The sequence below is a fragment of the Phyllobates terribilis genome, unplaced genomic scaffold (genome assembly GCF_046119375.1).
Source record: "Phyllobates terribilis strain yellow unplaced genomic scaffold, ASM4611937v1 Scaffold_8__6_contigs__length_399053987, whole genome shotgun sequence".
NCBI classification, from domain to species: domain Eukaryota; kingdom Metazoa; phylum Chordata; class Amphibia; order Anura; family Dendrobatidae; genus Phyllobates; species Phyllobates terribilis.
In genome coordinates this window covers 150,457,336-150,477,560 of record NW_027362768.1, presented here as the reverse complement: position 1 = coordinate 150,477,560, position 20,225 = coordinate 150,457,336, and the positions used below count along the sequence as shown (strand labels likewise).

The window sequence follows — 20,225 nt, the reverse complement described above, 5'->3', positions numbered from 1 at the left end:
GAGACTGTGTAATGTTGTACCATCTTGAGTATTTGCTGGGACTGTTCTATGCGTTTATTGCCTGTTTTGTGGTTCAATAAAGTATTGCCACACTGTTTTACCCTCACCCTGTGTTGTCTGAGTAGTATTACGCCCACGGAACACAGTCACAGACACAGACTCGAAGTTACTGGAAGGACAGAATTTGGATATTAGTATAACAGATATCAGAGCCGGTATAGACGGTATGTATTCTGGGTCACTGGACAGGGCGGACACGGGTACTGGTTCAGGTACTGCTGGAGCGGTTTCAGGTTCAGGTATTGCCAGAGCGGTTTCAGGTTCAGGTGCCGCCGGAGCAGTTTGAGGTTCAAATATCGCCGGAGCGGTTTCAGGTTCAGATACCATGGGAGTGGTTTCAGGTTCAGGTACCGCTGGAGCGGTTTCAGGTTCAGGTACTGCAGGAGCGGTTTCAAGTTCAGGTACTACGGTTTCAGGAACAAGTTCTAGTACAGATAACACTCAAGGACTCCTGGACAGGGACCTGGCAACATACTAGATGCACACACACTAAATTGGGAATCTACAGGGGGTGCTCAGCCACGTTTCTACAGGGGAGGGTGCCTTATATACGTGCTGCCTCCCAGTTATTGACTGGGGGCATTTCCAATGTACACACACTGCCCCTTTAAGAATCAGGGAGCGATCGCACTATGCATGACGCCTGGAGACCTGCACCGTCCCAGAGAAGCAGAAAACCACAGCAGGAACCGGGGACACCACCATGCGGCCGGAGTGGTGAGTATGGAGGGAGAGGGACCATGCATGGACGCCGGCATTGGCGTTACATATGGCTAACTCAATACTAACTGAGGAAGAAGAAGGGAGGGGTTACATGCATCAGAGCTAAACTACTGGGAGAAAGACAGGATAAACTTCAGAAGGCAAACTTGATTGCATAGCCGTATAATAGCTACAATACAATAATAGTACAATACTGTATAATTCGCAAATCATGGGACATGGCAATGGGAATCCAATGGTTGGCCCACTAGAGTCAATGTTTCTTGACTTAAATGTTATGTTGGGAAAAACCCTTTAAACTTAGATAATCCATCAGATGACTCCTCAGATACAAAAATAAAGTCATAATAAGATTTTTTAATCAGGCTACTTCACTTCTTGTACAATCTCTAATGCTGTATTGTAATGTAAGTGCTAAAATAAAATAAAACGATAACGTTCTTATGATCAAAAGCTAATGGCTCGCCATAGGTACTCACCACACTTAAGCCAAGCAGCTCTCTGCGTACATAGTCCAGATTCATTCTGTCGAGGTTTTCCAAGTAATGCTGCAGGCGGGTGTACGTGTACGGGTAACAGTAAGCAAACTGGTAAGCATCGTCTTCTCGATCAAAGCAGAAGGCAAAAGACATGACATAGTTTTTGCGATGATCTGGGCAGCGATAGTAGTAGACATTTTTGGAAGGCAGTCTCTGCCTGTAAAGAAATAAAGAAACAACGTTTAAATAGTAATTTGGCTTTATAATAGTCACAGCTCAAGGGGAAATGACTGGCACTGTTTATGGGCATCACATAACCGAAAGGCTATGTGCCCATGATGCAGAAATGCTCCGGATTTTTTCCTTAGCGTTTCTGCATATCCCTGGCAGAAAAAACGCATGCAGATTGTACATGCGGATTGTACATGCGGATTGTACATGCAGATTGTACATGCGGATTGTACATGCGTTTTTCCTGCCAGTACCATGCGGATGGGAAGTGTTCTTCACATGCATTTCCGCATGCGGGTTGACAAGAGCTTTCCAAGCGATTTTAGCATCACTTGGAAAGTGCTTGACAACTTGGTCACACTATATAAATCCATGCAACCGGCATGGATTCATATAGTGTGACCGTAAAGAATGGTAAAAAATAAATCTATACTTACCTTCTGATGGCCCCCGGTGTCCTTGTCTTAGCTTGCCGGCAGCTCGCGGTAGACTAAAGGACCTGCCGACGTCAGCGGTCGCGTTGTTGAGGGAGGGCAGCAATGACCCATCACGGTTGACCAAGTGAGTGTCAAATTATTATGTTACAAGGTTGATTGCGCAATTCAACAGAAAGCCAGACGGAGACAGAGCTCTGTATGGGAGGATCCGGAGAATCTCTAACCCCCGTTTATTCTACTTAGCATTATATATTGTTTTGAGTATATCAATAGCCAATCACCTACAGCAATACTACAGGCTTAAACCAATGTTAGTACAATTATTACGGAAACACACATATGGTCATGTTGTCGTTAGTTCGGCACATGATGGAAAGTTACAAGGTTATACCTCTCGGCTCAGACTAGTTAGATAACAGGAGCAGGGTGTTTCATAGAAAGTTCTTGAGAGAAAAGGTTCCTGTGAGAAAATTGCATGTGAAGCAGGAGAAAAGAATAAAAGAATGTATGCCATGCACAGGCTAATAATAACATGATTTTAGAAGCAAGCAACAGAAATGAAGTAACTATAGCATGAATATAGATATGTACTTTACAGCGTGACCCGTCACATGACTAAATGACGTCACCGCAGGTCCTTTAGTCTACCGCGAGCTGCCGGCAAGCTGAGACAAGGACACCGGGGGCCATCAGAAGGTAAGTATATGGTACCCGGATCCGGAGGAGAGTCTCCTCTTCTCCAATCCCGGGTATCATCCGCACATTGAAACACATGGAATCCGCATGTACAGATGCAGTGATTCGGATTCCATGTGGTCCAATGCAAGTCAATGGCGGCGAAAACGCAGTGATTCCGCAAAATAATTGGTAGTGCTGCGGATTTTTCCGCAAAAATAATCCGCAGCGGAAATTTCTACAGCATGTGCACAGCAAATGCGGATTATCATTGGGAAACATGGCAGACCTTCTACCAAGCATTTTTAAAGCATTTCTGCAGCGGAATTGCCGCTGCAGAAATGCTTAAAAAACGCATAGTGGGCACACAGCCAAACACAGTTTTGTTTACAGACTTCAAGAAGGCCTTGGAATATGCAGTGGGTACGGAAAGTATTCAGACCCCTTTACATTTTTCACTCTTTGTTTCATTGCAGCCATTTGGTAAATTCTAAAAAGTTATTTTTTTTTCTCAATAAAGTACACTCTGCACCCCATCTTGACTGGAAAAAAAACTGAAATGTAGAAATTTTTGCAAATTTATTAAAAAAGAAAAAACTGAAATATCACATGGTCATAAGTATTCAGACCCTTTGCTCAGTATTGAGTAGAAGCCCCCTTTTGAGCTAGTACAGCCATGAGTCTTCTTGGGAATGATGTAACAAGTTTTTCACACCTGGATTTGGGGATCCTCTGCCATTCTTCCTTGCAGATCCTCTCCAGTTCCGTCAGGTTGGATGGTGAACGTTGGTGGACAGCCATTATCAGGTCTCTCCAGAGATGCTCAATTGGGTTTAGGTCAGGGCTCTGGTTGGGCCAGTCAAGAACGGTCACAGAGTTGTTCTGAAGCCACTCCTTTGTTATTTTAGCTGTGTGCTTAGGGTCATTGCCTTGTTGGAAGGTGAACCTTCGACTAAGTCTGAGATCCAGAGCACTCTGGAAGAGGTTTTTATCCAGGATATCTCTGTACTTAGTATATTCATGTTTCCTTCAATTGCAACTAGTCGTGCTGTCCCTGCAGCTGAAAAAAAAACCAGCATGATGCTGCCACCACCATGTTTCACTGTTGGGATTGTATTGGGCAGGTGATGAGCAGTGCCTGGTTTTCTCCACACATACCGCTTAGAACTTTTTGGTGATAATTCTATCTTTGTCTCATCAGACCAGAGAATCTTATTTTTCATAGTCTCAGTCATAGTCTTCATGTGTTTTTGAGCAAACTCTATGCAGGCTTTCATATGTCTTGCACCGAAGAGAGGCTTCCATTGGGCCACTCTGCCATAAAGGCCTGACTGGTGGAGGGCTGCAGTGATAGTTGATTTTGTGGAACTTTCTCCCATCTCCCTACTGCATCTCTGGAGCTCAGCCACAGTGATCTTGGGGTTCTTCTTTACTTCTCTCACCAAGGCTCTTCTCCCACGATTGCTCAGTTTGGCTGGACAGCCAGGTCTAGGAAGACTTCCGGTGGTCCCAAACTTCTTCCATTTAAGGATTATGGAGGCTACTGTGCTCTTAGGAACCTTGAGTAATGCAGAAATTCTTTTATAACCTTGGCCAGATCTATGCCTTGCCACAATTCAATTCGGTCTCTGAGCTCATTGGGCAGTTCCTTTGAGCTCATGATTCTCATTTGGTCTGACATGCACTGTGAGCTGTGAGGTCTTATATAGACAGGTGTGTGCCTTTCCAAATCAAGTCCTGTCAGTTTAATTAAACACAGCTGGACTCCAATGAAGGAGTAGAACCATCTCAAGGAGGATCAAAAGAAAATGGACAGCATGTGACTTAAATATGAGTGTCTGAGCAAAAGGTCTGAATACTTATGACCATGTGATATTTCAGTTTTTCTTTTTTAATAAATTTGCAAAAATTTCTACATTTCTGTTTTTTTCAGTGAAGATGGGGTGCAGAGTGTACTTTAATGAGAAAAAAATGAACTTTTTAGAATTTACCAAATGGCTGCAATGAAACAAAGAGTGAAAAATTTAAAGGGGTCTGAATACTTTCCGCACCCACTGTACAATAGCTGCAGGCTTGTGTGAAGGGAATATCTTGAGAGGACAGCAGTTGGTGCTGTGTTAACTGTTACAGTTTGTTGATCAACCCTCTAGACCATTTATGTCAAACACAGGCCCGTGGGCCAAATCTGGCCCGCAGGGTGGTATTATTTGGCCCGCGACACCAGAACCACCACCGCTATGTGGGCCATTATACTGTATGGAGGACTATATGAGGCCCATTATTCTGTATGGAGGACTATGTGGGGCTTTTTATACTATATGTAGGACTATGTGGGGCCCATAATTCTGTATGGAGGACTATGTGGGGCCCATTATTCTGTATGGAGGACTATGTGGGCCCATTAGTCTGTATGGAGGACTATGTGGGGTCATTATACTGTTTGAAGGACTATGTGGGGCCCATTATTCTATATGGAGGACTATGTGGGATCCATTATTCTGTATGGTGGACTATGTGGGGCCTATTATTCTGTATGGAGGACTATGTGGGAGCCATTATTCTTTATGGAGGACTATGTGGGGCCATTATTCTGCATGGATGACTCTGTGGGGCCCATTATTCTGTATGGAGGACTATGTGGGGCCCATTATACTGTATGGAGGACTATGTGGGGCCCATTATTCTGTATGGAGGACTATGTGGGCCCATTACACTGTATGGAGGACTATGTGGGACCCATTATTCTGTATGGAGGATTATGTGGGGCCCATTATTCTGTATGGAGGACTATGTGGGGCCCATTATTCTGTATGGAGGACTTTGTGGGGCCCATTATTCTGTATGGAGGACTATGTGGGAGCCATTATTCTGTATGGAGGACTATGTGGGGCCATTATTCTGCATGGATGACTATGTGGGGCCCATTATTCTGTATGGAGGACTATGTGGGGCCCATTATACTGTATGGAGGACTATGTGGGGCCCATTATTCTGTATGGAGGACTATGTGGGACCCATTATTCTGTATGGAGGATTATGTGGGGCACATTATTCTGTATGGAGGACTATGTGGGGCCCATTATTCTGTATGGAGGACTATGTGGGGCCCATTATACTGTACACTGTTTGGCCCGTGACTTTGTCCAAGTTTTTAATTTTGGCCATCTGTGTGTTTGCGTTTGACATCCCTGTTCTAGACTGTATTGTATGACCTCTCAGTTTTTTGTGTCTTTTCCTTCCTGTAATCCTCCATGTGATGATGATGATGATGATGCAGATACTGATTGCTGTATGTCCCAAGTAAAACAGTTCATTCTCCTACAGTGTCTGACTGCTGATGATTCTGCTGAAAGCTGAAATCTGCAACAGCGAGAACATCCCAGTAAAGTTTTTAATCTACAATTTACTCAATCCTGCTTCTTCCAAAAGAAAGTTAACTTGTAGGAGGGTGCAGGTGGTGCGAGACATTTTGCCAATTAAAGTGAACCTGATAAATAATACAAGCTGGCCAATCCACGGATAGCATATATCAGGCACTGGCTGTATGAACTCAGCAAGGCATGTTTGACTCTGAAACGCTGCAGGGAGAAGCCGCTGGGCATCCGCCTGTCCAACTAGTCAACTAGTCCTTGGGCAACTTTTTATTGGAGCATAAGATCCTTTAATAAACCTTATTTGTTGAAAAATATTTACATTTTAAAGAAACACATCTGGCAAAATGAATATGCCCATTGTAGGGCATGAAGAGGCACAATGAATCCTATTGCCAGGCACAGCCCTCTCGGAGCCCTCACTAGGTAATACAGAGAGCATTGTTTTTTCCTGATTTCTTCTTTTTAATATGGACTGAAGATTTCCACACAAATTGCATTTCTCTCCACTAGACGTTCACACTGCAAATGTTAATTCATTTCCATAGAAGTAAAATATCATCATCTTAATGAGCAACCTGATAACGAGGTCATGTATTATTGTGAATGCATTTACAATGACTGGATGCCAGTGGCGCGGCGTTTTCTAGGATTATTCCCATAAGCTTGGCATAAAATGCACAGACCTGCTAAATAAAAGAGATTGTGATTTGTTTTTTATGTGTTTAAATAGTCAGGATCGCTTCTCTGAGTCAGCAGATCGTGTGGTTCTCAGGCATGACTGGGGAAATGCAGGTTGTAACCCAGCCGCGTTAGGAATGTAAATATTGGTTTAGGAAATTGGCACTGAACGCTTTCATTTTATTCGACACCTTCCATTTTTCTGCCTGTTGTAATGCATATTGTAGGACCCAGGCATAGTTATCCTTGTAAGCAGAAAGCAGGGACAGAGCCGAAGGAGACGGCTTCTGAGGACATTCCTTATCTCATACGCTCAGTACATAGTCACCAGCTAAGTCTTGAAGGGGGATATCCATCTGGGACAATAATGGCATGTCGATAGGATATGTCATAAATGACTGGTAAATGAGGGTCTCACTGCTTGGACCTGCATTTTTCTCGAAAACACGTCTTGGTTCGCAGTCAGAATAGAGAATTGAGGGTCCCAGTGGTGTAACAATCAACTGTTGGACAGTTAAGGCATATCCTACACATATTCCATGTTTGGCCCAGATGGGCCAAACTCTTTACATCTGGAACTCTGTCCAAAGTATTTCATAGAAAATATATTTAGAAAAGCTGGACAGTAGAGATGCCCTTATTGTTTCAAATTCACCAAATTTTCCCCAAAAATTTGATTTGTGGCAAATAAGTTCATGTGGATCTCAATATTGCAAATGGGAGAAGAGAGAGAAAATCCAACTATGTCATACAAGTCACCAGTCCTGCTCCTGACGGTCCTACACTGGGAACTGCTGATCTCCAATAACCCACCACTATACAAGACGTGATAATCCACTTGATAAACTAAGATGGTATGTCATAGCTGTTGGGCATTATGGGAAAGCTCTCTTGGCCGCGAAAAACGACATTTGCTCGCTCTTTGATGCCTCAACAATTTGGGTGTTACACACCTGTACCGGGTATCCCGGGCTCTGCTTTCTTTATCTCAGTCCACTGCCCTCTGTTGTGCTCCACATCGGGTTTTGCAGGTTGAACAGCGTGGCTCAGTGACATCACCTCCATGATCCTATTTAAGGCCATATGGACACACACCTGTGTCTTGCAATTAAAATTCAAGACTTTAGTTTGGTGTACCCCCCTTCTGTGCACATGGCGCTTTAACTTGCATCATCCACTGCTGACTTCTCTTTCATCTGTCCTGCTGCTCCCAAGATTCCTGAGCGTGCCACGTCCTCGCTCCCCACGTGTCATCCTGAAAGCAGTACCAACGTCTGTGGTTCGTGTACCCACCCGGACCTGGCGTTTAATGAGTCCTTTAGACAAGGTGAGTCTCACAGTGGAAAATAGTGCTGGGCACGGTTTCTTTTGTGAATTATAAAGCAAATGTCAAAATGTTCACATTCACATTGAAAAACACACTGTAGGAAATTTGTCTCGAACATAAACTGACAGTCTGGGGGAGTGGGGCAGAGAGAAGCCACCCGGACTGTCCGCTGACCAGTCATTAGAGATGTATTGTCCACATATGGATTTTCAAAGTATGTCTTCTATTAAATGCAGCAGCGTCATGTCTGTCAGCTTCTCATGTCAGATTTCCTTTAAAGGGGTTGTCCGGTCCAAATCGATTAAGTCTGCAGTCGATTAAGTCTGCAGTCACTTCTATGGAGCAAGACCATGCCCACTGGACGGGCTCTGGTTGGGAGTACGTATAACGCATACACACAGTGCCTATGTTGAGGGGATTCATAAGTCTACAGTCCCACAGAGTGACTGCAGACTTATTGCTTTGGACCGGACAAGCCCATAAGGTGGCCATATACCCTAGATAGAAGCGTTGGCCAACAGCTCTCTTTCTTGATGCCCATATACATGCACTCTGGATCTAAAACTGCCTTTGGAGTGTTTTTTTTTGTAAAAATAAAGTATTTACATAAGAGTGTGAAACTTGCATGACAATTCCTCTAGTCATTGTACTGGATGTTGAGTTGGTTGACAAACAAGCTAATATTGGGGAAATGAAGTATGCAGAGACCCCCCCATAGTACCAGCAGCCTCTTTAATAGCATATAAGGGAAGGATAGGTCCCAGTGTAATTCCATGCAATATCTTTGCTACATATATCTGTTATGCACCTTTCTCAACTCCAGGGTCCGGCTCTGCTCCCTTACCCTATTGCTGCTGCTCTTTGCTGTCTTACACATTAGATTCACAAGTTGCTCTGTGTCACCCTGGCCTGGATGCCACAAATGTATAATAAAGCTGTGTCTGAGAGCAAGGGGAAGGTTCTCTGGTCAAGGACCATTAGCATGCAGCACCTCCTGTCCCAGGCCAGTAGGGGGAGCAGGCTGTCCCTATAAAGGCTGGAACTGGGGGCAGGGTTAGAGAGTTCTGGACGACCTGTCTCTGGATTGAGAGGTGTCCCAGAGAAGGGAGAGCCAGTTCAGCTGAGGCTGAGGAGGACGAGTGGCAGTAGAGGAGCCACAAGCCAGGGACGGAAGGCGAGGGGAGCCTGTCCTGGCTGAGAGAGAAACTGAACTACCGGACTTTGGTGTCCAAGGCTGTTAGGATTCCAAGTCCTACAGCAAATAACCAGTCCGCAGGGGATTGTATGTCCCTTGGCCTAAGAAGCCCGGAGGTTCCGCCACAGCAGAAGGGACCAGCAGAGCTGCACCAAGCCAAGAATAGAAAGGAACCCAAGTTGCAAGCCATAAGGGCGAGAAGACACGGTGAGCTCAGGAACGTGGGCTGTTACACCACAAGGAGGGAAATAGCCAGAAAGAGCGCAGAGAATATGGTAGGCCTTCACCCTCACCCTGACCAGGGCCAGCTTCCCACTTGTTCTCAGACATTAAGGCCCCCTCCTAGCCGGGACTGTTTTTGGGTCATCTCACCTGTTCTAATAAAGACCCTGAACTGTTTAAGAGGCCTCCGTCTCCTGGCTATTGCGATCGGAATCATCCCCTCCATCATCCATCTATATACTGCCCTGGGGCCACCCTCCTCCTGTGGGGAGTTATACTACTTAGTGCTGCACACCTACATCTGCCCCAGCGGTCTGCACTGCAGCGGCGGTTAACCCTGACCGCAATCCACAGGTGGCGTAGTCGGACATTTAAAACCTTACAAATAGACTGCCACAACGTATGGTCTGACCACCCTGAGCCACGGACCGGGTTGCCACTACTACCCCCATTATTGCCCTGTTGCCCGGCTCCGAGTGCTCCACGGCCCAGGGGGCGAGTCAGCTCCACATGCCTCACTGACATCATCATTAAAGATCTTTTAAGGTCGACTTAGACATTCTTGCAATTCGCATCGATGGGCTCCTCAGACGTGCTGGTTAACCCATTGACTGCTGTAAGCAATTCAAACTGCTATTTCGAGACTCATGACATTACAGTTCAATTATCTGAAAATCTAGTGGTTTCTGCAATCTGCATCTACTGCTACCTGATATTTAACCCATCATTTGTTGCATGTATTAAAAACTGCTATCTAGAGACTGTTTACATAATGATGCAATTATCTTTGTAAATTAATGTGGTTTCTGCAATCTGCATTTTCTTCTCCTCGGACCTCCTTGTTAACTCATTGACTACTTTACGAAATGTTATCAAGACATTGTTCATATTAAGCTGCAATTATCTCAGCAATACGCCTGTGCTTCTTACAACCTTCATCCACATATGTTTTAGACCTACTGTTTAACCCTTCACTTTCTAGTGATTTCTTTACAGTCCTGGATCTGTGGTTTCCGGTGTGCCCTGCTCTGCATGTCCAGCATAGTCCATTGTCCAGGTCCTTGACGCCTCACCAGATGAGCCCTAACAATATTACTCCTCCCATATCATTCTTTAAAGCTCTTTAGAAATTGTGCATTGTCTTACAAAGTATCCAATTATCAGGGCTGCTTGCAAGACAGATTACGTCTTCCTGGAGGAGAGCTATTTTGCATAGTTTTGTACTACTTGAAGTCTTCACTACAGGGAAGAGTCAGGCGGCCATATAACTCGAATGAGGATCGCAACACAATGCTCGGACTGGTCTTTGGCTCTCCCGATACATGACAGCTGCATAGAAATAGAAATGAAAATTGGAACTCTGGGACCTTGTGCAGTGTGTCAATGACTGCCTTCTGGACATCTGTCAAGTCAGCAGTCTTCCCCATGATTGTTGAGCCTACTGAAAATGACTGAGGGACCTTTTTAAATGCTTAGGAAGCCTTTGCAGGTGTTTTTGTTTAGTTATTTTGATTTACTAAGATAATGACTTTTGTGTTTTCATTGGCTGTAAGCCATAATCCTCAACATTAACAGAAATAAACACTTGAAATAGATCATTCTGTTTGTAATGACTCTATATAATATATGAGTTTCACTTTTTGTATTGAAGAACTGAAATTAATTAACTTTTTTGATGATATTCTAATTTAGTGAGATGCACCTGTGCATGCTGTCATGGTCGGGAGAGCTGCCGGACAGTCCGTGCATTGTGTTCCGATCCTCGTCCGAGTTATACAGCCATCTGACTCTTGCCAGTTTATCAAGAGGAATAGTGAGACATTTCAGTGATCCAGCAGCCCTGTGCCTTTTAGTTTAGTTTTGCATTTTCTTTTATTATATTTTATACTTTGCAAAATTTACTTTTCTGATGTTGGACAGTTTGAAAATGCTTCTCTATTTCAGCTATTCTAAGACCTGTATCTTCAATTTATTTTACCTTTCAGTGCAGAAGTTAAACATCTGCTTTATTACCCATCATGACACCGTCTCTATCCCTGCCTCTGGCTAAAATGTGCAAGTCTAGTTCCCAGGCCATCTGGCTTAAATATTTGTCTGTCATACGTGTGACTCGGAGGCATTTTCTGTCTTAACAGCTCTCTATACCGCAGTGAAAAGAAAATCTTATTTATTAAGAAAAAAACTGTGGACACTTTAGGTAGTTGTTCAAAGACGAAAAGAGTAATTCAAAAGTAAAAACAATATAGTACAAAGTCAAGTTCAATATTCTAAAACCCATGAGATCAATATATCCAATTTTTTATTTTATTTTATTGCAAGATACCTTAGAGGGGTTAGCCATTTTTATATATTTATTTTTTATAAATGTACTGGGAACACGGTTTTCAGGCTTTTGCTAAAATATACAGTAGGTATTACAGGTTCTCTTCAAGTCTTTGCTAGTATTCAGTACCTTCATCACAGACTGCACAGCTATCCTGCCCTCAAAATTGTCACAAATAGAGGCTCAAGTGACCAGACCTGTCCAACAGCCTCCTCCAATCAATAAACTGTTTTTTTTTCAATTGGAGGAGGCTGATGGACAGATCTGATCACATGTTCCTCCATCAGCAGCCATTGTGAGAACAGAAGAGCTGTGCATTTGGTGAGGACAGAGGAGAACCTGAAATACTTATATATAACCAGGGATGTGTCCTTCTGTCCGAAGCCTCTATAGACCGCACACGCGTGACGCGCCTGGCAAGTCTGGCTCCAGACAGAAGAACACATCCAGCCGTTACAGGTATAAGGTACAAGTATATGGCGCCGGAGATCGCGGTATGCGTAGACACTGAATGCATACCGCGAGCTCCGGTGCCATAAGTACATACCTGACCCGAAGGAATGTCGCCGCGGAACCTCTGTTTTGGCCAGAGTCCGGGGGAGGAGTGCGGCGTCGGAATTGGCGCATGCGCATAGCGCGCTATCCAGCCCCATTTTCGTGAAGACACATTGATGCCAGACAGCGCAGTATGGGCACACACGTACTCTGGTGCCACACTCCTCCCCCGGCCTCCGGATGGGGGCAGCACATAACAGGATGGGGGCTGCACATAGCAGGATGGGGGCTGCACATAGCAGGATGGGGCTTCACGTAACAGGATGGGGGCTGCACGTAACAGGATGGAGGCGGCACATAACAGGATGGAGGCGGCACATAACAGGATGGGGGCTGCACATAACAGGATGGGGGCTGCACATACAGTACAGACCAAAAGTTTGGACACACCTTCTCATTTAAAGATTTTTCTGTATTTTCATGACTATGAAAATTGTACATTCACACTGAAGGCATCAAAACTATGAATTAACACATGTGGAATTATATACTTAACAAAAAAGTGTGAAACAACTGAAAATATGTCTTATATTCTAGGTTCTTCAAAGTAGCCACCTTTTGCCTTGATGACTGTTTTGCACACTCTTGCCATTCTCTTGATGAGCTTCAAGAGGTAGTCACCGGAAATGGTTTTCCAACAATCTTGAAGGAGTTGCCAGAGATACTTAGCACTTGTTGGCCCTTTTGCCTTCACTCTGCGGTCCAGCTCACCCCAAACCATCTCGATTGGGTTCAGGTCTGGTGACTGTGGAGGCCAGGTCATCTGGCGTACCACCCCATCACTCTCCTTCTTGGTCAAATAGCCCTTACACAGCCTGGAGGTGTGTTTGGGGTCATTGTCCTGTTGAAAAATAAATTATGGTCCAACTAAACACAAACCGGATGGAATAGCATGCCGCTGCAAGATGCTGTGGTAGCCATGCTGGTTCAGTATGCCTTCAATTTTGAATAAATCCCCAACAGTGTCACCAGCAAAGCACCCCCACACCATCACACCTCCTCATCCATGCTTCACGGTGGGAACCAGGCATCTAGAGTCCATCTGTTCACTTTTTCTGCGTCGCACAAAGACACGGTGGTTGGAACCAAAGATCTCAAATTTGGACTCATCAGACCAAAGCACAGATTTCCACTGGTCTAATATCCATTCCTTGTGTTCTTTAGCCCAAACAAGTCTCTTCTGCTTGTTGCCTGTCCTTAGCAGTGGTTTCCTAGCAGCTATGTTACCATGAAGGCCTGCTGCACAAAGTCTCCTCTTAACAGTTGTTGAAGAGATGTGTCTGCTGCTAGAACTCTGTGTGGCATTGACCTGGTCTCTAATCTGAGCTGCTGTTAACCTGCGATTTCTGAGGCTGGTGACTCGGATAAACTTATCCTCAGAAGCAGAGGTGACTCTTGGTCTTCCTTTCCTGGGGTGGTCCTCATGTGAGCCAGTTTCTTTGTAGCGCTTGATGGTTTTTGCAACTGCACTTGGGGACACTTTCAAAGTTTTCCCAATTTTTTGGATTGACTGACCATCATTTCTTAAAGTAATGATGGCCACTCGTTTTTCTTTACTTAGCTGCTTTTTTCTTGCCATAATACAAATTCTAAAAGTCTATTCAGTAGGACTATCAGCTGTGTATCCACCAGACTTCTGCACAACACAACCGATGGTCCCAACCCCATTAATAAGGCAAGAAATCCCACTTACTAAACCTGACAGGGCACACATGTGAAGTGAAAACCATTTCCGGTGACTACCTCTTGAAGCTCATCAAGAGAATGCCAAGAGTGTGCAAAGCAGTCATCAAAGCAAAAGGTGGCTACTTTGAAGAACCTAGAATATAAGACATATTTTCAGTTGTTTCACACTTTTTTGTTAAGTATATAATTCCACATGTGTTAGTTCATAGTTTTGATGCCTTCAGTGTGAATGTACAATTTTCAAAGTCATGAAAATACAGAAAAATCTTTAAATGAGAAGGTGTGTCCAAACTTTTAGTCTGTACTGTAGCAGGATGGGGGCAGCACATAACAGGATGGGGGTGCAGGATGGGGGCTGCACATAGCAGGATGGGGGCAGCATATAACAGGATGGGGGTGCAGGATGGGGGCTGGACATAGCAGGATGGGGGCTGCACATAACAGGATGGGAGCTGCATATAACAGGATGGGGGTGGCACGTAACAGGATGGGGGCAGCACATAACAGGATGGGGGCGTAGGATGGGGGCTGCACATAAGAGGATGGGGGCAGCACATAACAGGATGGGGCGCAGGATGCGGGCTGCACATAGCAGGATGGGGGCTGCACATAACAGGATGGGGGCAGCACATAACAGGATGAGGGCTGCACATAACAGGATGGGGGCTGCACATAACAGGATGGGGGCAGCACATAACAGGATGGGGGAGCACAGCAGGATGGGGGCTGCACATAGCAGGATGGGGGAGCACATAGCAGGATGGGGGAGCACATAGCAGGATGGGGGCGGCACGTAGCAGGATGGAGCAGCACATATCAGGATGGGGGCGGCACGTAACGGGATGGAGGCGGCACAAAACAGGATGGAGGCGGCACGTAACAGGATGGAGGCAGCACGTAACAGGATGGGGGCAGCACGTAACAGGATGGGGGCAGCACGTAACAGGATGGGGGCAGCACGTAACAGGATGGGGGCTGCACATAGCAGGATGGGGGCAGCACATAACAAGATGGGGGCAGCACATAACAGGATGGGGGCTGCACGTAACAGGATGGGAGCAGCACATAGCAGGATGGGGGCAGCACATAACATGATGGGGGCTGCACATAACAGGATGGGGGCAGCACATAACACAATGGGGGCGCAGGATGGGGGCTGCACGTAACAGGATGGGGGCAGCACATAACAGCATGGGGGCACAGGATGGTGGCTGTACATAGCAGGATGGGGGCTGCACATAACAGGATGGGGTCAACACATAACAGGATGGGGGCGCAGGATGGGGTCTGCACATAGCAGGATGGGGGCTGCACATAACAGGATGGGGGAGCAGGATGGGGTCTGCACATAGCAGGATGGGGGCAGCATATAACAGGATGGGGGCGCAGGATGGGGTCAGCACATAACAGGATGGGGGCGCAGGATGGGGTCAGCGCATAGCAGGATGGGGGCTGCACATAACAGGATGGGGGCGCAGGATGGGGGCTGCACATAGCAGGATGGGGCTGCACATAACAGGATGGGGGCTGCCCGTAACAGGATGGAGGCGGCACGTAAGAGGATGGGAGAGCTTATACCAATAAAAATGCTCACCACCCGGGCATAGAACGGGTTCAATAGCTAGTACTTATATATTAATAAGTGCCACAAAATCATACAAATGTGTTAAAAGAAATGCAAGGTGGACATCCCCTTTAAATGTAACCTATTCCTATAAAGCCACGTTCACACGTTCAGTATTTGGTCAGTATTTTACATCCGGATTTATAAGCCAAAACCAGAAGAGGAACAATCAGGGGAAAAGTATAATAGAAACACGTCACCACTTCTGATTTTTTTGCCCATTCCTGGTTTTGGATGATAAATACTGATGTAAAATACTGACCAAATACTGAACATGTGAATGTGGCCTGTATGTTTAAACGTTATACTAGTTAGTGTTTTGGTAGTATAGTTTAATAACAAAATTAAATGCAAAATTAACAATTTTTACCAAAACTGTAAAATGTGACAATTTTTTTTTTTATTTAAACTAAGTCCCTGCTCCAATTGACCCTGATCCACTGATTCTGGAACAGTTTTTCTTTTTCTTCTGTGCCCCTCCATTCCAAAGTTATGCCCCCTGGTAATAAAAATGCAAATTTTCCCTTTTTACTAACTGGGCGTGTAGCACAGAATGTCTCTGTGGGCGTGGCTGTGTTTTGATTGGCCTGAGGGCAGAAGAGGAAACATAACAACCCACCAAGAGAAGTTTTCCCAGTTAGTTGAAGGGAAAACTTGCACCATGATTAATGAGGGGCATAACTTTGGAACGGAGGGTCAGAGAAAAAAGAGAAAAACTGTTCAAGAATCAGTGGAGCAGCAGCAATTGTAGGAGGTGCTTAGTGTAAATTTTAAAAAATTCCAGTGAGCAATAGGAATTACACTCAAGATTTGGCACCTGAGCGGAGCCAAAGGCCTCTCTGATACATACAAACGCATTGGTGTTAAAAACGTTTTTTTGTAAGTGGGTCCCTGTTGAAAAATTTGCATAGGGGTCTTAGAACCTCCAGTTAAATCTGAATACACAATTCAGTGTGACTCGCCCCCTGGGCCGTGGGGCACTCGGAACTGGGCGATAGGGAGATGATGGAGGTAGTAGTGGCGACCCGGTCCCGTGGCTCTGGGTGGTCAGACCAGTGGCAGTCTTTTAGATGTTTTAAGTGATGTCCGACTACCCCACCCATGGATTGCGGTTATTAGGAACCGCCGCTTCAGGGCAGAACGCTGGGGCCGATGATGTATGCAGCTGGGATGGTGTGACTCCCCACGGGAAGAGTGCGGCCCCAGGACAGTGTAGTGAATGGTTGGAGTGATGGTGGTGAGAGTCCCCGTGCCGTTAGTGCTAGAGGAGCGAAAGAGCACACAGACAACGTACTGCAGTCCAATGTCTTTTACTCACAGTTCAGGTGCTCCGGGTCACTTCTGCGCAAGCAGTGACCACCCAAGCCGTGCAGTGTCCACCAGGTGAGGGGCTCTGTCAACCCCCAGGCAGTTCAGGAGCATGGCACAGGACCCCCTTCAATCCTTTCTCTGGCCTGCCTCACCAGTGACCCACTTTTGTCCAGCTGCCGCGGACTTGTGCGGGTAAACGTGGGCCCCGTTCTCCGCTGTCCTATATGGTGCCTTCCTAGCAGGTTTGATGAGGTGCTGCACCAATAAATGGTCACAGCCTCCGGTCTTTGGCTGAGGGTTGTTTCTCCTCCACCAACTTGGGATCCGGTACCCTTAATCTGCCTGACCCTTCACCCTGGATTCTCGTGGGTTCTTAGGGTCCCTTCCACCTTCTTGTTCCTGAGCCCTTCTGTTCCTCTGTCTCTTCTTCTCCTTTTCTGTTCTGTCCTCTCCTCCTTCCCTTGGCCTCTTCTCCAGGCCCACTTCTCCTTCTCCTCTCAGGTTTCGGCCTTTTCTCTAGGCCTGCCTCTGAGCAGAGCTCCTACAGAGCCTCTGCTCCCTGTCTTCTCCTCTCTCTGCACAGACTGAACTGAACACTGTTCTAAGATGATGCCCACCTTTTATACCTCCCTCTGACCATGAGCCCAGGTGACCAGCAACCAATGGGCTCCTACCTACGCTCAGGAACCAACCCCTATCTGCCCCTACAGCACTGGGTGTTCCACCCCCCTCCCCACTCCAGTCAGGGACATAGTCGGTCGTGCCTGCACTTCTGTCTAGTGGGAGCACCGTTGAGCTGTCCCTCGGAAATGGGGTGTGTGTGCTGTATGCAGCTAACTGAGCCCTGGTCCATACTCCATCCTTACCCGGGAGTGGAATATCACACCTCTGGCAGAGGTGCAATACCCCTGTAGCGGCCGAACCCTCGGGGCGCTACATTCCCCCCTGGTAAACCACAGCACGTCCTCGGGCTGGAAAAGAGCAAAACAGTTGATTACAGGACATGCAAAACTTTTTCAAAACTTTTCTCATCAGGAAACAGGCAACACGGTTCAGTTCCCTTTATGGGAAACACTTTTCTTTTCTTGTCACACTATTTTAAAACACATACTAATACTTCTGGAACTCTTTTGACATATAACATTATAGAAAACATTCACAATACTATTTAGCAGCATATAAACTTATTCATATAAAACATTTGCAAGAAAACATTTTTACAACACATTCTTGGATCCTGGCGGCGGTGCAACTTGCGACCAGGTGTGCGTTCTCCTTTTAAGTGCAGGAACCTTGGCAAACTTGTAAACATTAGGGACTCGTTGTCCCGAGGTAGACGTGGTAGTCTTTTTATAAAACCAGTAGGGGGCGCTTTAGGAAGCGCAACTATCTACAGGGATGGCCACTCTCAGTCCTCGGCCAGTTGGAAGGGGGGGAGGGGAATGGCTGCTCACAGTCCTCAGCCTGGTAGGGGATGAGGGGCACACAGGTAACAGTCTCTTAACAGTCCCAACGGGGACCACACACTCTCTAGAAACAGTTCCTTTTACCCCGACGGGTAACTATTTACACATATGCTTTTGCTACTTACTAGTAGCGGTGTCCTCCATATGCTCCTTCTTCCTCCTCATACGGTTCTTCAGACCCGTCCGGGCCCTCTTGGCTCTCCTCATAGCCGTAGCGCTGTAGTTCCTCCGATGGCAGTCCCGTCCGGGACAGGGGCGCAGGCTTAGCAATGGCGCCCGGGTCATCCAGGCCTTGTGACCGGGCCGATGACGCTTCTCGCTTTACGGCGCCCAGGGTCAAGGGGCGTGGCGCCGGGCGGGGCGTGGCCGCGGCGATCGCCGCTTGAGGCCTAGCTGGGAGCAGTGGCGGCGCGGCAACAGGTGCGGTGAGTGGGGCTTTGGGTTCTGCGATGGGAGGCTGGGGCAGGCTTGCAGCTGCTGGGCCTGGGGTGGTAACGTCCCCTTTACTTGCCTCAGTCCTCGTGGCTCCCTCAGCGGCGTCGTCTCCGGCCCTCACTCCTCCTGCGCCGTCCTTAGAGGCAGGCAGACTCCGGGGTGCGGTTGAGGCCTGTCGCTGATGGGTTTCGGCCTGCCGGGCCAGTTCCTCTCTCCATTCGGTGAGTGCACCTCACTGCGCCCAGACCATCCTCCGCTCCAGGTCCTCCAGTGCAGCTTGCGCACGCTCCGGGTCTCTGGGGAGCTGCGCTAAGACCTCTGCTACGCTGCAGGGCGGTTCAGCCTGCAGCAGGCTTCGGGCCAGGTGGCTGGTGCTGCTGAAGGCGTCCATTCCCGGGTGCGGTCTGTCTAAACTGATCCAGACCGCGCCCTGCCCCACAGTTTTCTTCTCTTCCCACCCATATTGGGGGTGGTCCCGGGGCAACTTGGTGACAATCACTTTCAGGGGCAGCCCCCTCAATTTGATAGACATCTCCACAGCCGCGCTCATGGCTGTTGGGGGCGGGCTCCTTCTTTGGCGCCATTCTGGGACCTGGCCCACGATGGGAGGCGGCCTCCTGTGGTCCTTTGGCGCACACATTATGGCGCTCGTTCTTCCGGGGCGGGCGCCATCTTTAGTACAGTGAAACAGTCTCTTTTAGGCGCACAGTACCCGTTGTTAGCGGGCACGAAATCCTGCTGACTACGCCAAAGCTGACTTGCCCCCTGGGCCGTGGGGCACTCGGAACCGGGCGATAGGGAGACGATGGGGGTAGTAGTGGCGACCCGGTCCCGTGGCTCAGGGTGGTCAGACCAGTAGCAGTCTTTTAGATGTTTTAAGTGATGTCCGACTACGCCACCCGTGGATTGCGGTTATTAGGAACCGCCGCTGCAGGGCAGACCGCTGGGGCCGATGATGTATGCAGCTGGGATGGTGTGACTCCCCACGGGAAGAGTGCGGCCCCAGGGCAGTGTAGTGAATGGTGGGAGTGATGGTGGTGAGAGTCCCCGTGCCGTTAGTGCTGGAGGAGCGAAAGAGCACACAGACAACGTACTGCAGTCCAATGTCTTTTACTCACAGTTCAGGTGACCATCCAAGCCGTGCAGTGTCCACCAGGTGAGGGGCTCGGTCAACCCCCAGGCAGTTCAGGAGCATGGCACAGGACCCCCTTCAATCCTTTCTCTGGCCTGCCTCACCAGTGACCCACTTTTGTCCAGCTGCCGCGGACTTGTGCGGGTAAACGTGGGCCCCGTTCTCCGCTGTCCTATAGGGTGCCTTCCTAGCAGGTTTGATGAGGTGCTGCACCAATAAATGGTCACAGCCTCCGGTCTTTGGCTGAGGGTTGTTTCTCCTCCACCAACTTGGGTTCTGGTACCCTTAATCT

At 47.3% G+C, this 20,225-nt stretch overlaps 1 protein-coding gene across 1 annotated transcript in view; it reads right to left on the bottom strand.

The window, feature by feature from the left end:
- Window positions 1-20,225, bottom strand: part of AGBL4 (AGBL carboxypeptidase 4) — a 2,899,935-nt gene that overhangs the window by 1,579,092 nt on the left and 1,300,618 nt on the right. Inside the window, exon 5 of the mRNA XM_073642636.1 lies at window positions 1,263-1,479. Coding sequence (XP_073498737.1) covers window positions 1,263-1,479 — 217 coding nt within the window. The remainder of the gene's footprint in view (window positions 1-1,262; window positions 1,480-20,225) is intronic.